Source organism: Cydia strobilella, chromosome Z (genome assembly GCF_947568885.1).
Source record: "Cydia strobilella chromosome Z, ilCydStro3.1, whole genome shotgun sequence".
NCBI classification, from domain to species: domain Eukaryota; kingdom Metazoa; phylum Arthropoda; class Insecta; order Lepidoptera; family Tortricidae; genus Cydia; species Cydia strobilella.
The window spans coordinates 58091750-58109696 of NC_086068.1; the positions used below are offsets into that span (position 1 = coordinate 58091750).

General features: G+C 40.6%; 1 protein-coding gene across 3 annotated transcripts; it reads left to right on the forward strand.

Annotated features, from left to right (window-relative positions):
* Window positions 1–82: 82 nt before the first annotated feature.
* LOC134755048 (homeobox protein extradenticle) lies at window positions 83–17060 on the forward strand. Of its 3 annotated transcripts, XM_063691525.1 has the most exons (9): window positions 83–564; window positions 1180–1332; window positions 6071–6231; window positions 7380–7480; window positions 7599–7749; window positions 8671–8767; window positions 10694–10756; window positions 14701–14890; window positions 16851–17060. In XM_063691525.1, the coding sequence occupies exons 1-8, from the start codon at window positions 306–308 to the stop codon at window positions 14880–14882; spliced, it is 1167 nt and encodes a 388-aa protein (XP_063547595.1). In that variant the 5' UTR covers window positions 83–305; the 3' UTR covers window positions 14883–14890; window positions 16851–17060. The 3 variants fall into 3 exon arrangements, with proteins under 3 accessions (XP_063547595.1, XP_063547596.1, XP_063547597.1); XM_063691526.1 differs by lacking the exon at window positions 10694–10756 and having other exon boundaries at window positions 85–564; XM_063691527.1 differs by lacking the exon at window positions 10694–10756 and having other exon boundaries at window positions 85–564; window positions 14707–14890.
* The last annotated feature ends 887 nt before the right edge of the window (window positions 17061–17947 follow it).

Here is a 17947-nt window from a genome sequence, read left to right on the forward strand (position 1 = left end):
TGTGCGTCTGTTGTATGGCAACATTTATTTAACCATCTCTTTTACTCTTTAAATCACAGCCTAAGCAATTGTGAGATGAAGCGTGATAGGAATAGTTTTAATTATTTGTTTTCTTTTCGGATACATATCTCAGATTTGACAGCACAAAGAAGTCGGCCATTTTATTGCTTGAGAAGCTGTGGCTATTCTCCCGTCGGGAGACTTGTATTTTTTATCTAATTATTTTTATTAGGCAATCGTTTTAACAGCGTACAAATCGGTATACGTATTTAGTGTTTAAGGATAAAGTTTATTTACGTGAAGAGATGGACGATCCGAATAGAATGATGGCGCATAGCGGCGGGCTGATGGGTCCGCAAGGGTACGGGTTGGCCGGGGGCGAGGGCGCGCCAGCAGCAGGGGATGGCGAGGCCCGCAAGCAGGACATCGGGGAGATCCTGCAGCAGATCATGAACATCACGGACCAGAGCTTGGACGAGGCGCAGGCCCGCAAGCACACGCTTAACTGCCACAGGATGAAGCCAGCGCTCTTCTCGGTGCTGTGCGAGATCAAGGAGAAGACAGGTGACTTCACTACTTTTTCCTTACCCTAATATTGACTTTGGAGTATGAAAACGATATTTAAAAATTGTGTTCATGCTTCACTTGGACAAAAGCCCACGAAATGTTAATTCCAGTAGCTGCAGTCACCTGAATACCTAGTTCAATGACTTTTGTTAACTGTCCTGTGCTAAGTTTTTATTACTATAGTGTGTTATGTAGTGATTTACACACATTACTGCAGATATTGATGTCTACTTTTACAGATATAATTATTTGGGCATCCATATAACACTGGTTCTTTATTATATGGCTGTTAATACATGCATGCATTATTTTGCACTGTTACAGTTAAATCCATATATCTAAAATACCATACTGCTTTTGGTACTACAAGTTGGCCTAATTAAAGTGTGTCAAACATAGTTTCAACGGGGTATTTTTAGGTATGGTCTGCATCTTCTCAAATGATTCCTAACATTCTCTAAGAAATCTAAAAGGTTTAAATTTAAAGAATCTTTAAATGTAATTGTATTTAATGTATTTAATTTTATTGTATGTGTAATTATAAAACTTTCTGTAGATAATCTTGAACAGATTTTTAACACATGTGTCCTCAATGTTTTTTTTTTCCTATAGTACTGTCACTGCGCAACACTCAAGAGGAGGAGCCCCCAGACCCACAGCTGATGCGCTTGGACAACATGCTGATTGCTGAGGGTGTTGCCGGGCCAGAGAAAGGTGGCGGTGCTGGCGCCGCTGCCTCCGCCTCCGCTGCGGCTGGAGAATGGGGTAATTTTCACTTTTGTATAACTGGACTTACAGCATGACATTTGCCTCTGGACAATGTCTAAACCAGGTAGAATTACTGACTTGAGAGCGGCTGTGTGTGAGTAGATGCGCACTAGAATTTTGGAGCCCTGCACAGGCCTTAAAAATATTTTTTTGTACATAGGGGAATATGTGAAGTTTAGTAATACAAAAAATATATACTAAACTCTCCTCATGTGTGTGTTGATAAACACTGACAGTGGCAAATTCAACCTGATCAATTTTGCATGGGTTAAAGGCAGATATAGTTTACTAATTAACATTAACAGTAACATTTTAAGTATTTGTTTGCTTACAATCAACATAGGTATGCAAGGTTGGAAATTATAAAAAAGACAGTTCCTATATATGCTTTATAAGTAATCATTAATTTCTATAGTATAATACTTTGCATATTAGCTGGAAATACTCTAATCAATTTGTATGTTAGGTTTGTTCAGAGGCTGTGGTTATGTTATATTTTGCCAGATCAAGGGTTGTAAGCCCTGATAAAATAAATAAATTGCTTATTCTTATTTCCTCACTTCTATCTAGTGATTAGTATAAGTTCATGTTTTAGCTATGTTTGATTCTTACTTTATTGATATGAATACTTATGCACTTTTCTTTTTGGTCCCAATGCATACCTATTGACCCAAAAAGGAGGTCAGTACTAGTTCTACTATTAAAGTGTTTGTTTCATGTAAAATGAAGCCACCATCTTTCACTTTCATACATTATGGTTTAATGTATAAAATCCATTCATGTATAGTGCCGAAATAAAAGGATATGGGAATGGTAACAAAGATATTAGGCAAAATACAGGATCACCAATCCCTTTAAAGAAACTCTTCATGTTAACTTTTGATCAGATGAAAGAAATATCGGAAATTTACAGAAGGTTACAAGAAAGGCAGAAGATATAAATACATACATATTAATAGCTTAATAGGATACGCATTTGGTGGGCAACATGGATTAAGGTTATGTTAAACTAATATGCTTTATTAACATTATGTACCTATTCTGTGTTCTTTACATTCCTAAGAAGCCGCAAACTTCTAATCATCATATGTAATATTTAATATAAATTTGTTTTTGATATATTTTTGAGCTTTATATAATCCGATATAGGATATTAATAACTTGCGGGGTACCATGGAGACAAGCGCTATTGTTGAGTTAGCCTGAAAAGTACCCTCTTACTTTTTTGATCTTATTATCTTACATTTCCGTGGTTTTCATTTGCTGTGGCACCCAGGTTCAGTTTCGAAGGTGTAAAGGCCCCAGTGCACAGTGGATGGTCCATGATGTACCATTGGTATACAATGGCGGATCACTGGCCATCAGCTGCCTATCGTGGGGCGCAATCGGGAAGTTGTAGCAAAGGAATCGTGGCGTAGCGTGGTCTGTGGTGTTCACACAGTCGCCCATGGCAGTGGCTTGGCGTGGCCCATCGTTAGCCACTTGTGCCTTAAACGTCAAACCACAAATATACGTAGATCGCGCAGATGTAAGCGACGTAACATTATATACAACTAGCTTTTGCCCGCGACTTCGTCTGCGTGGAATTAGTAATTTGGGTACCTTAATTCTTAAACAAATCTGCTTTTTAATCCACCCTTTTTCACCCCCAAATTGGTCCACACTATACATTTCCACCCCATTTTTTACACCCTTAAGGGATGATTTCGGGGATAAAAGTTATTCTATATCCTTTCCCACAGCTCAAACTATCCCCATACCAAGTTTCATCTAAATCGGTTCAGCGGTTATTGATTCCCCATACAAATTTCCACCCCCCTTTTCACCCCCTTGAGGGGTGAGTTCTGGGATAAAAAGTATCCTATGTCCTTCCCCGGGACTCAAACGATCTGTATACCAAATTTCAACTAAATCGGTTCAGCGGTTTAAGCGTGAAGAGGTAACACACAGACAGACAGACTTTCGCATTTATAATATTAGTATGGATAGTGATGGCGTAAGCTGTATACGCAACTGGTGTGTATTGCCTTTAAGATGGGAGTTTTTTTTATAATTACACAGCTATTATTGATAAAGTAAGAAACAAATAGATTTCAAGGAATACCACAACCGTTAGTTCATTTATGGGGACACCGTTTATAGCACTGATAGAAAACATGAACACTTGGTTGCGCTCAAGAAGACTAAATTATAGGTCCAGTGCTTAACTTAGAGACGGTTGGTGAGAATATTTTTTTTATACCACGTCGGTGGCAATCAAGCATACGGCCCGCCTGATGGTAAGCAGTTACCGTAGCCTATGGACGCCTGCAACACCGGAGATATTACACGCGCGTTGCCGACCCTAACACTCCTCTCCCTCGAGCTCTGGCAACCTTACTCACCGGCAGGAACACAACACTATTAGTAGGGTCTAGTGTTATTTGGCTGCGGTTTTCTGTAAGGTGGAGGTACCTCCCCAGTTGGGCTCTGCTCTAGATCTGGAATGACATCCGCTGTCCTGTGCCCTACCACACAAAGCGAGATATCATTCACAGTGCCCATGCCTCTCTTTTATGGGGACACCGTTTATAGCACTGATAGAAAACATGAACACTTGGTTGCCCTCAAGAAGACTAAATTATAGGTCCAGTGCTTAACTTAGACGGTTGGTGAGAAGTTATTTTAGCTTTAGTTCTAAAGTGTGTCTACCTTTTACTAGAATACCGCCGCGCAACTACCTCACTGACCGTCTGTCCTTGTACAATAGTTCGTTTTTTAAGGTTCCGTACCCAAAGGGTAAAAACGGGACCCTATTACTAAGACTTCGCTGTCTGTCTGTCCGTCTGTCACCAGTTTAGCGTAATGGTACGAATACGAAACCCTTCATGCGCGAGTCCGACTCGCACTTGCCTGGTTTTTTTAGCATTAGAAAGAAGGTAAGCGTAAAAATGACTTTTGAAAAATAAATCACAGCAAATATGTTACAATTATAAATCATATACGATCTTTTACATTCTTTTGCTTTCATAAGTAATATAAACAAATTTTTTAATAGCGTTTTTCAATATTTTTCAATAAAGAGAAGAGACGTCAAGATTATTTACCTTTTTTCTAATGCTAAAAAAAGAACAAACTATATGTTGGATACTTTGCTTGGCGATGGAGATGGCAAATAAATATTTCTTTGCGATTTATTTAGCTTTATGCTCCATAATAAAATATATATATATTTATTTATACCACGTCGGTGGCAATCAAGCATACGGCCCGCCTGATGGTAAGCAGTTACCGTAGCCTATGGACGCCTGCAACACCGGAGATATTACACGCGCGTTGCCGACCCTAACACTCCTCTCCCTCGTTGAGCTCTGGCAACCTTACTTACCGGCAGAAACACAACACTATGAGTAGGGTCTAGTGTTATTTGGCTGCGGTTTTCTGTAAGGTGGAGGTACTTCCCCAGTTGGGCTCTGCTCTAGATCTGGAATGACTTCCGCTGTCCTGTGCGAATGCTGGCATTCAGAATTGTTACACAGTAAAATTTGACAAATATATTATTCTTAAAAATAATAATGAGTAAAAGTAAAAATAAAAGTATTTTTAATTAAAAAAAGTATAAGTCTTGAACCCTATAACATTTATTACATATCGGGTAGTGTCAATTTTACTTCATTGTACCTCTTAATCTATATTATAGATTCTGTTTGAAGATTAGTTAGTTTTTTTCTTTCATTTCATTTGTGTTGTTTTATATTTAAATTGTATTACTTCTGGTACACTGGTAGTTCTAGTGTTGTCATGATGTGTTGGTTCAGTTGGTTGAATTAGAGTATTGTATCTAAATTTGAAGAACTATTCCATTTTACCAGACTTAATACTAGTAGCAGTAAAGAAAGTAAGCGTTAAAGTGGTACCTAACCCATGAATTTTACATGAAGGCAACGAATTTTGAGTATTTTTTTGTAAAAATAATATGTTCTCTGAAAAGGACTCAAATCTACAAAACTGTCCGGTCTCGAACAAGTTGAAAATAACTCTAGTCTAACCTAATAGGGAATATTACGCGTAGGTGATGGCGCCACTACCATAATCTGAGGGTCTATCGCGAAATAAGAAAATCGAAATTTCGTTATCTAACATTTCAGTAACTTGCATATTCGAGCGATTAAGAGGCAGATAGCGAAATTTCGGATTCGCGTTTCCCGGTAGGTCCTCTACAAACAAACCGCCTTGATGCATCAATGTCATATTTTATTATCTCTGAAAACTTGTCAAAAACCTGTTAAAGTACAGTATGTATAAGTCTTTCTATGGTTTACTAAAAAGGCTAGTGCTGCACTCTGATGGCAGAACATTGCAGTAATAGGGGGTATTACTGCAATGTTCTGTGTTAATATGAGTCTGAATGCAGGATTCGAATCGTAACCAATACTAAATGGATGATGATGACATTGATGACTGTGTGAGTGTTATTACTCAGATTTGTAAGCTCAATAGCACTTAACTCTGTCTATTATGACTTAATTCTGTCTATTATGTTATTGCTCTTGGCGAATTATTTTATAAAACATTAGCACTGACTCTGATCCTCTGTTCTTGGTTGCCTAGCGATTGTATAGTCAACTGTGATGAATCTTTCCCCAAAGGAAAGTGAAGGTAAAATTAAATATTATTAATTAAAAAAAATAAAGGTATAATTATACTGCTCTTTAATTTTACTTATTACACGTCTAACCTAACCCTTCTATTGCAGACAACGCGATCGAACACTCCGACTATCGCGCGAAGCTCGCGCAGATCCGCCAGATCTACCATCAGGAACTCGACAAGTACGAGAACGCGTGCAACGAGTTCACCACCCACGTGATGAACCTGCTGCGGGAGCAGAGCCGCACGCGGCCCATCACGCCCAAGGTCAGTCACCTTCTCTCTTACATCTGTGTGTCATAGGTCGCGCAGATCCACCAGCTCGACAAGTACCAGCGTGCAACGAGTTTACCACCGACGTGATGAACCTGCTGCGGGAGCAGAGCCACACGCGGCCAATCACGCCCAAGGTCAGTGACCTTCTCTCTTACATCTGTGTGTCGAAGGTCGCGCAGATCCACCAGCTCGACAAGTACCAGCGTGCAACTAGTTCACCACCCACGTGATGAACCTGCTGCGGGAGCAGAGCCACACGCGGCCAATCACGCCCAAGGTCAGTGACCTTCTCTCTTACATCTGTGTGTCGAAGGTCGCGCAGATCCACCAGCTCGACAAGTACCAGCGTGCAACGAGTTCACCACCCACGTGATGAACCTGCTGCGGGAGCAGAGCCGCACGCGGCCCATCACGCCCAAGGTCGGTGACCTTCTCTCTTACATCTCTGTGTCGTAGGTCGCGCAGATCCACCAGCTCGACAAGTACCAGCGTGCAACTAGTTCACCACCCACGTGATGAACCTGCTGAAAAGGATTTGCGCTTGTAATATTAGTTCTAGTTTATTATGCAACACGACCCTGAACGAGTTGAACTAAATCCCCAACCCAGATTACGCACAGCAGTTGCAGCATATTAAGACTTCTTCTTCCCAGTTCGCTCATTGTTGATGATCGCGACCACATGTGTTTTATGTGGTACTATGTGGACTGCACGGTGCAGGCTGTCGCCAACCGACGTTTTCACAGCGTTCGACCATCTCATACGTGCCTCTAGAGTTGTGCATGCTCGTTCACTGAAAAGATGGCTTCCCAACTAGTACAATCTCACAACTGTAGTTTCGGTTTTTTAGTACAGAGAGAGTCGACGTTTAGTTTTAGTTCGGTTGGATGAGTCGGATCACTCGGATCGCTTTGCTGTCATTGTCACTCCTCGGTCCTCGCTCCCATTCTGTTTCGTTCGCGTGTAGTGTACTAAAACGTACTAAGAGCAGAATCATTAGAGAATAGTTCGGTCTAATACAGTGGAGGGAATCGTGTCTTTTTGATTTTAGTACATGTAATACACAAGCCTACGTGCCTCACCTTGAGTACGTTTGCCATTCATTTGGCAGCATATTAAACGTGTGTCTGTATTCGCAGGAGATCGAGCGCATGGTGCAGATCATCCACAAGAAGTTCAGCTCCATCCAGATGCAGCTGAAACAGTCTACCTGCGAGGCCGTCATGATTCTGCGCTCCCGGTATGTACACCATCAAATACATAATAATTTTATGGTGAACCTGAAACTGAACGTTTTAATGGTGTTCTGAGATCTTTATTAGTCTAGTTTATAATATGCATTCTATTTTCTCCTCCAGCTTCTTGGACGCCCGTCGCAAGCGCCGCAACTTCAGCAAGCAGGCGTCCGAAATACTCAACGAGTACTTCTACTCGCATCTCTCCAACCCCTACCCGAGCGAGGAGGCCAAGGAGGAGCTCGCGCGCAAGTGTGGCATCACCGTCTCTCAGGTACGAACCAGAGATCTTTATTTCGATCTCCGACGGTTTGGTAAAGCCCTAAATCTGTGTGTACGACCAAAGATAGATATAACTCCGTAATAGATGGATACAGTCTAAGGAAAAGACGTGCCTCGAAAATCACGAAAATTTGATTCTCGATCAGATGGCACCACTACCTTTGGCCTACTCTCGTATAGAGGGCGTTGACGGTTCCGCTTGTTATTTGACAATTTTAACGCATATCAGTGAAAGGACATTTATTGAGATCCTGTGGTTCTCCACTGCTGGAAAAAGTCTTCCCTCCACTTTTCCATCCGTCTGGGCTCTGGCAATGAGGGCTACCGTTTTTGTGCTCACCAGTTGGCGCCACTGTAGATGTAGGCCCAGAAAAACAGATCTCAAACTTCTTCTATACTTATTTTTATAAAATCAATACGTTCTAATATACACAAAGGTATTTTAACGTCTAAATGTGCCATTTTTTCAACCTGTTTAATTTTGCATATATTTTAGTTGGCACTTTTTTTAAACCATTTATTGAGCTATATCTATTGTTTACCATGATTAATCAAAGATGGACAAAGATTTGCCACAATTATGAATTATGAGTGAAAATTCCCTATAAAAAAGCTTGAAACCCCCAAAACTATGCATTTGACATTTTGAAAGACCTCCATCTACACTAGCGCCCCTAGCGGCGAAAAACGCGGTAGCCCTCATTCCTTAAAAATAACACTAAACACGTTTGATACTGAGTCAAACTGCGGCAGACCTCGCCGACGATGGCGGGATAACTTATTGGGACTCCTTTTTGACTGGCCAGTTACATCTCAAATCCGGGACGAGTGGAAGAAGAGGGGGGAGGGGCTTTGCCCAGCAGTGGGGCACAATAGGTTCGCAATAATAATAAAACTATTGATACGTGTGCAGGTGTCCAATTGGTTCGGGAACAAGCGCATCCGCTACAAGAAGAACATCGGCAAGGCGCAGGAGGAGGCCAACCTGTACGCTGCCAAGAAGGCCGCCGGTAAGGGACACTTTACTTATTGCCCTTCTAAACGTGCGTCTATATCTAGCGACGCCCCGCTAGCTTAAATATAACGTCCACACATAACGAGCGGCTTACCGAGGATATTGATGAGCGTAGAAGATTCGTCTGTGTATTTCCAATTGTCCAATTTTTTCCTCACTTCGTCAAATGGGGTTGGCAACTGTCAAAGGTTTGCAGAGATGGCGCAATCATAGCTTGCCACTTTTTCTATGAGATTTGGCTTAAAGGGCATCCTTGGCATTAAAAAAACAAAAAATTGACACAATTCTAGGAATTGACAGGGCAAGCTATGCTGGCGCCATCTGCTAAACACTTCGACAGGCCAACCCCATTTGCCTAAGGCGCAAATTCGATTCGCACGTCGCTCCGATGTCTGAGTGAGACAACGCTATGTGATGGAATAGGATGCAGTGTGCCATGCGCCTTTTGACTAGGTAATTATACAGCGTGGAAAAAATTGATGGGCCATGGAAGGAAAGTACCTTGGAATCTTAAGTTAGCTCATTTTACTTAAAGGAAACATTCTTTTATTTGTAGAAATAAACAAAACTGCATTCTAAGTTTTTTTTTAATTAGCTTGTCTCGCCCGGGAATCGAACTAACTTAAAATTCAAAAAATACTGAATATTCGATGTTATGGATATTTTATACGATAGGCGAGTCTAAGACCTAATGTGTCTTGGAGAAATGTTAACATTAACTGTATCGACTAGTGGAATAAATAAAATAGCAAGTGTTTTATTTTAGTCGGTTTGATTCCCGGGCGAGACTAAGCGAATTTAAAAAAAAAACTTTGAATGCAGTTTTTTCCTTTTAAAAATAAAAGACAAGTTTCTGAAATTTTCCTATGTGTACACATAGGAAAGTTTCAGAAACTTACTACGTGATGCAAGTGAGTGCAAAAACTTACCCACTGCTCGGGAAAGTTTTTCGTGAAGTGGCGCGATCGCAGAAACTAGATGCACGTTTAGCCCTCGTGTCGAACTGGTGACGAGAAAGCGATGCGACTAGTAACTATTTCCTCATAAAAACTTTAAATCGAGTGTAAATAAAGAATTAATCTAAATTAAAAATCAATTGTCGCTACTCGTTTCTCGCTAAACGTCAGTAGGATAAGTAAAGTTGTAGCTGTAAGATATTTTTTTATGCAGGTTGGCTAAAAATAAGTGCATCCCCGTTGCCAGGGATGTTTTGGGATAATACCGAGCAGGGGTCCCTTTGTTTGACATAATTATTGAAAGTCAATGTAATGATTGTCATATTATCATTAGTCATAATTCTGAAACCGTTAACTTTTCAGGATTTTCCTCAGGTTATCCTATAGATAGGTTAGGTTAAGTTTGTTTTATGGCAATCCTGAAAAGTTACGCGTTTCTGAGAAAAACCAAATTGTACCGTAAACCGAAAATGTGGACAAACAATATATGATGACTTAAAACTATATAGCAAACAATAGAGATCCTACTGAGCAACTTTTACTATGGAACCAACCACGAAATCGCGAAAAAACATTACCCAAAGAAAATGGACCAGCCAAAATGTATGAAACAGCCAATTTTTTCGCGATTTCGTGGTTGGTGCCATAGTAAAAGTTGCTCAGTATAATCACAGGGCGGACACGCTATACATCAAAAATCACTTGCGTTTCTATGTGTGAACGGCACGTCTGTACACGCTTCATGCGTCATTGCTTAAAAAAAGTACTGAGCGGTCGGCAAACGGCCGTCAATCCTGCTGTCGCGGGGCGAGGTAATTCGTGTCGGGGCGGGGCGGTGCGTGGCCGTTCTGTATGATAATACTATTACTTATTCTGTGCTATAATCCTAAAACCTCCCTGGCAACGGGAATGCACTTATTTTTTAGCCACCGTGTATAAATAGTAAAGTGGTGGTTTTCACGCAGACCTGTCCTGGATCGGTGCAGCGCGCGAGCGCTCGCCCCCCGGCAGGGCTACTTCAAATTACAGTAAACGAATAATGATCAGTCATACTCAATATTTTTCTAAAATTACCTTTAAGAACTCTTTGACGTATCCCTGCATTTAAACATTGGGGGAATGGAGCATTCTAAAGTGGCCTTTACGAACGATACTCTTTTGATTTTACTGAGGAGGAAACTGAGTGCCGATTTCATAATGTAATCTTTAGAGTTGGTCAAAGACGCCTAGTCTTACTAAGATGGCATATAGTCGAGAAATTGTGACGGGTACCGCCGTGGCGAGGTGGCCTAGGGGTTCATGGCGTTAGCCGCGATAGCTAGACGCCAGTTCGAATCAGACCTTCACCATTGGAGGGCTGTCACTTTTTTAGGTTTCCGTACCCAAAGGGTAAAAACGGGACCCTATTACTAAGACTCCGCTGTCCGTCTGTCTGTCACCAGGCTGTATCTCATGAACCGTGATAGCTACACAGTTGAAATTTTCACAGATGATGTATTTCTGTTGCCGCTATAACAACAAATACTAAGAAAGTACGGAATCCTCGGTGCGCGAGTCCGACTCGCACTTGGCCGGTTTTCTTTAATATATGATATCTATTTCAGTTTATAATTGATAATGTTATAATACGAGTATACTGAGACACCAAAAATACGCTTTGTAGTATTTACAAGATTAGCGTTCGTGAAATGACACTATAATGTGAATGCTCCAAATTTTGAAAAAGCTCCCATCATATTATTTTACCTAATATGAATGCTACTTATTCTTAGGCTTCTTTACTAAAAAATGTGAATTGAAAATATTTTATTCAAGCCAATTCTGAATATGTCTGTTTTAGCTGGCAACTTTAGTATATTCAATTAAGAGTCCGTCAACGTGCACACTAGCGCCACTGCTAAATAATTGTGATTATTTAAATGTAACGATAGATATTTAAAAAAAGCCGCTACGTACTGTATTTTGTATTTAAGTACCTTTTGAATACATTATAATGGTTTTTACTATGGATGGTATAGAAAAGGATGTCAATCTCTTATGGCAGAATTGTTGCAATAGTGACCGCTTTCAGCTTTAAATAATAGTTCCTAATCTCTCCGGTGGCGCTAGTTAGGGTCTGGGACATGAGTATAACATGAAACAACAAATAACTCGACCAAATTACGTAGGTTGTTTTTGGTAGTATTTCGGTGTATGGTGGCGCCGCCTAATTACTGTTTTTTGATGGATACTTTTCATACATAGAGATTTGGCTCCTTTATATAGTCTTCATGGTTTTTACGTTGCTGGATTCGTCAATGTATGCGTCCGAAGTTAAAACGACCGTTTTTATTTGAGTTCATAGATCGACGAATCCAGCGACATAGAAACTAGTTTGATGTATTCAAAAGGTACTTAAATAGAATAATACTATCGTTAAATTTAAATAATCACAATTATTTAGCAGTGGCGCTAGTGAGCAGGTTTATGGGCTCTTAAAACTTAAGTCATACATGTTGCCTTACAAAATTAAAACACTTGCATTTTTCCCAAACTTAACCTTATTTTTGTACCACAGTTCTGTAACTAAAATTAAAATTACAGGTCATTGGCTAATTTACAGGTTAGCCCAAAAATACGTTGTCTTTTTTTACGCGGCATATTCTTAATAATTTTAACACACATTTGAGTAGTAGTATTAAACACTTTATTGCACAAAACAAGTACATAACACAGAGATAATACAGGAAATGTGTACAAAGGCTAACTTATCTCCTTAAGGGATCTCTTCCAGCTAACCTTTAATTAACATACGAAATGATAGTCAAACTAAGATAATATTTACATGAAGGCAAGACTTCAAAGAGATAGCTAACAAATAACTAGATACGATACGATGCATTAGGTGCATTGAGTTTGTGCGTTAAAGAAATATATTATGAATTTTATATTAAAGGAAAAAATGGAAAAAGTTACACTTCCGGCAGGATTTGAACCCGCAACCTCCGCAATCCGTGCGTTGCTCTTAACCAAAAAAATTTTTTTTTTTTTTTTACTAGCCCATTATGGTGTCCCACTGCTGGGCAAAGGCCTCTCCCCTTGTCTTTCACGACTCCCGATATAGTGCCTAAACAATATAACCAAAAAATATTAAATTAATATAAAATTTGGAGTATCGCTCGCAGACGTATCTGCATGTTGAAAAAAAAATTAATATATTATGAAGATAATAAGTTTTAGTTTAGTTAAATTATTGTAGTTTTAATTTTTAACAACATTTTGTAAAAGAAAAATTGTTCCTAAAATTTTATTGTCAACGTATTTTTGGGCTGCTCTGCGCTACTTCATTCATCTTGCTTTTGTAGTAAAATTACAGATTGGCTTAACAAATTGGGGCAAGCGATCTGTCATTTTAGTATAAGAACAAGGCTCAACCCTTTGAACGCTTCCTTGATCCCTGTTGGAAATGGACAGTTGATTTTGGGCTATAGCCGAGCGCGTCAGTTGACGTCTTTAGCGGTCAAAGGGTCCAGTCCCAATCCTTGGTCAGTGTACACCATAGACATAGTATACATATACATAATTATAGACATGAAACCGAGCGACCAGGGGTAAGAGAAAGACGTATTCATGTATGGCAGCATAATCCTTTTTCTCTTTCACTCTTATAAATTTCGGTATTTCGCCATCGCCTCCTTGCTATGATGCCATAACCCGACCATGAAAAAATGCCCGGTCGGTGATAAAGAAAAAGCATGGCACTATTTACTCTTTACATCTTATAGGAATTGCAATAAGACTATCTTTGTCTATCAAAGAGTGTCAGGCCCTTGGTGTACACCGATTTATACCGTGTAATTTAAACTTCGAACAAAAAAAAGTGGGTAAAAAAATTGACGACGCGACAGGTTTTCTAAGTGTAAGGCCTGAGTGGTCGCTCTTGTTGGGCGTGCGTTGGGGCGCGGCGTGCGGCGTGCATGTTAAACAAATGCAACCGTATAGGAGCGGCCTTACGAGCAGTGCACGCTGCTCACATCACTTGTGAGTCCGACGCCACGCTGCACGCCGAGCCGAGCGAGCGTCCACTCGGGCCTTACACTAAGTGCCAGTTGCACCATCCGCACTTGACAGATCAATGTGACTCGGCGCGCCGCTGCGGTTTACTATGAAACTTTCCATACAATAAAATTTAGCGAACTCTTTAACGGTGACAAACAGTTTGGTGCAACCGACCCTAAGACGGGCGCCCCGGGCGGACCGTCGCCCACAAGCAAATGTGTTCGAGAATTTGAATTTCGAACGAGAATTATAAATTGTTCGAAGTTGGACTACTGGGTCTAAAAGGCACCTTCCTTAGAGCGTTTTCACATTGTCCGACCGGATGTAGGATCCTACATTCGCGTCGTCAGGCCGCGGGGGCGCGCCCGGACGCCGTCTTTAGCGGTCACGCACACTACGAAAAGCATTATGCCTACACTTACGCAAACAAACAAATATTATCGGTCCGACAGCTGACGGGGGGCTCCGACATGGTTGAATTTATCGGAAGCGCTTTTCCGATATCGGATTGCGGAAGGCGCCTGTGACAAAAATAGCTGTAGGAGAGTGCCATTGGCATTAAGTCCGCTTTCTTGCGTTATTTATCGTTTTTAGGGTTCCGTACCCAAAGGGTAAAAACGGGACCCTATTACAAAGACTCCTCTGTCCGTCTGTCTGTCACCAGGCATCTCATCAACCGTGATAGCTAGACAGTTGACATTTTTACAGATGATGTATTTCTGTTGCCGCTACAAATACTAAAAGGTACGGAACGCTCGGTGGGCGAGTCTGACTCGCACTTGTTTTTTTAGTAATAATGCTTTATTAAATGCATAAATACAGGGAAACACATCTTACATTTTACTTCCTTCCGATATCTGATCGGGCAATGTGAAAACGCTCTAACACCGTGTCTTGGTTATGGAGTGAGGCTACATGAGGACGTTCTCCCTAGCCGCAGGCGCGTCCCCGTACTCTATGGGCGCTGCGTCCGGCACGGCGACTCCCATGATGTCCCCGGCGCCCACGCAGGACTCCATGGGGTACTCGCTGCCCGCGCCCGGCTACGACCAGCCGCAGCCCTCATACGACGGATCCATGGGCTATGACCCCATGCATCAGGACCTCTCGCCGTAGTCGGCCAGGTGAGTCACACATCAGTTATCTGCCTCTCCATCGCCCTTGCGTATTCGAGCGACAGAGAAGGAGGGCTACCGCAGTGCACGGAGTACAGCCGCCGCGGACACACGTGCCTGAGGAAGGATTCCCGACGAATCCGAAACCGTGAAACCGTACTGATCTAAATATTTTGAGGGCTACCGCGTTTAATTTCGCCGCTAGGAGCGCTAGTGTAGATGGAGGTCTTTCAAAGTTTTGGGGGTTTCAAGCTTTTTAATCGGGAATTTTCACTCCTTATTTATAATTGTGGTAAATCTTTCTCCATCTTTGATCAATTTATGGTAAACAATAGATATAACTCAATAAATGTGCCATTTTCAACCAAAAGGGTACTTATTGTCGCTTGTCAGTAAGGCGATATTTCCATATAGATTCAATTAGAAATCTACCTTATCGACAAGCGACAATGTGGTACCTTTTGGTTGAAAACGTCACAAATGTTAGTAGTTAAAAAAAAGTGCCAACTAAAATATATCCAAAATTAAACAAGTTGAAAAAATGGCACATTTAGACGTTAAAATACCTTTGTGTATATTAGAACGTATTGATTTTATAAAAATAAGCATAGAAGAATGTTGAGATCTGTTTTTCTGGACCTACATCTACAGTGGCGCCAACTGGTGAGCACAAAAACGGTAGCCCTCATTTGATAACGTTTTTCGGTGTTTGCGGTAGGCCCCCTAGGCTACTAGCTGCCCACGCCCGGTTAGAACCAAACATTCATTACCGTAACGTTAAAAGTATGCAGATAAACCCCCTTATTCATAAAACTTTACGGGACTGATTTACTAAAATTGTGTTCTATCCCTTTCTTACAAAGACACAAGTTAAAATGACAGATAAAGACAAACGATTCATAGCTGATTCAGGCCAGTAACGCTGTCGAACCAAATTCAACTTCGCAGCAATGAGGATATAATAGGATAGAGCGGTACTGTCATAGTAAATTTTGTAACCACAGTAAATTCACTGCCATCTATCGACACACTTTAAAACTAAAAATGAAGATTTATAAAAATACGATAAAATGTATTTAAATATGGATAAATGATTTTTTTTATTTGCATTAATTATTTTTATATGATTTGGGTCAAAATTCTTTCACTGATACGCGTTAAAATTGTTAAATAACAAACGATACCGTCAACACCCTCTATACGAGAGTAGGCCAAAGGTAGTGGCGCCATCTGATCGAGAATCAAATTTTCGTGGTTTTTCGAGGCACGTTTTTTTCTTAGACTGTATCCATCTATTACGGAGTTATATTTATCTTTGTTCGCAGTAAGCAATGCAAAATAAACCAATAAATATGTAATGTAACCTGACTTATGCTGACAGATACAGATCTGTGTCAGCAGAAGTCAGGGTTTGTGTATAACTAAACAGTTCAGTACCCTTACCACGAGCTTGACACTGATATATTCACTAGCTTGTGCGTAACTTACTTTCTATGCATCACGCTCGTACTGGCAAGAGCTCGTAGTGCGAGCGAGATGTATAGAAAGTAAGTTACGCCGAGCGATGTCAGTGTCAAAGTCATGGTAGCCGTACTGGTTGTGAAAATCTTTGATATAGTATATCCAGCCCCTTAAAACTGATAAAAAATGGGGCATTTTCTATGAAAAGGGACCTTATTATCGATGGCGCTTACGCCGCACAGTGTCGCGCGGCATTGTATTTATATCGTAGCATCGTTTATAATGGCGTAAGCGCCATCGACAATAAGGTCCCTATTTATAGGAAATACCACAAATATTTATAAAAAAATAAATAAAAGAAATCTGATTGTTTTACGACATTCCATTCTTTAATTTTATTTCATTCTTTAATTTCGCCTAAATAGTTTATTTAATACTTCAATATTTAACAAAATTGTTTTTTAATTCATCTGTCAAGGTGTGTTAATGAAACATTTTCTTTTTTCAGGCTACGGATATTATTCAATTGCGCAGCTTCCACAGAATTGCCATTTACGTAACTCTACTCTAGGTCCCTAACGGCTCCCAAGCCTTAGCATAATACATTGTATACTGTAACTTATACTAATACTTACAAACTCACATGTAGCGTGCTATTTTTGGAAAGACATGTAATTTCATCTTGTCTCACGTTCGATACGACTGTGTCCAGTATTTATTTATTTAGTTTCGGACGCAAAAAGTACTTAAAAACTTATTCGTACCTCAATTGTACTGTAAAATTGTAAATGGTTGTTGCGTGGATATTCATGCATATGCCGTCCTTGAGTGGCACTTCCGTGGTCGAAAACGGCCTGTTGGACGACATGACAATTGTCATCTGACATTGACAATTCGCCGTAAATTGCTGGTCCAAGAAGAAAGCATTGAAGCTACTACCGTCATTATTTATCGACCGGGAAACGTACAGGGAATTGTCAAGTGTCAGTTGACTATTGTCAGATTAGGTAAAATAGGCGTTATTTTGAAAACGTTTGCAGCAACTCACTCACTCACTCACTTATGATTATAATTAGTAAATGTGTAGCTAACTCGGGGTACGTATACTAAAGTGATGATTATTATTGAAGCTTAGATATGTGCTCATAGAAAATCCACATTTTTTTTTTAATACTACGTCGGTGGCAAACAAGCATACGGCCCGCCTGATGTTAAGCAGTCTCCGTAGCCTATGTACGCCTGCAACTCCAGAGGAGTTACATGCGCATTGCCGACCCTAACACCTCTCCCTCGAGCTCTGGCAACCTTACTCACCGACAGGAACACAACACTATGAGTAGGGTCTAGTGTTATTTGGCTGCGGTTTTCTGTAAGGTGGAGGTACCTCCCCAGTTGGGCTCTGCTCTAGATCTGGAATGACATCCGCTGTCCTGTGCCCTACCACACAAAGCGAGATGTCATTCACAGTGCCCATACCTCTCTTTTGGACGTAGTTTAAGGACATACCCGGGTCTAAAAGGGTATTACTATAAAGAGGTTTGATATTGCTAAAACATCACAATTTAAAATATACTTCACCTTGATATAAACCACAGACCTGTCATT

Excerpts from the sequence above, each read along its gene's own strand:
- LOC134755048 (XM_063691525.1), top strand. The coding sequence starts at position 306 with ATGGACGATCCGAATAGAATGATGGCGCATAGCGGCGGGCTGATGGGT. Across the intron at positions 6,232-7,379 it reads CGCGGCCCATCACGCCCAAG|GAGATCGAGCGCATGGTGCA; the intron begins GTCAGTCACCTT and ends CTGTATTCGCAG. Across the intron at positions 7,481-7,598 it reads GTCATGATTCTGCGCTCCCG|CTTCTTGGACGCCCGTCGCA; the intron begins GTATGTACACCA and ends TTTCTCCTCCAG.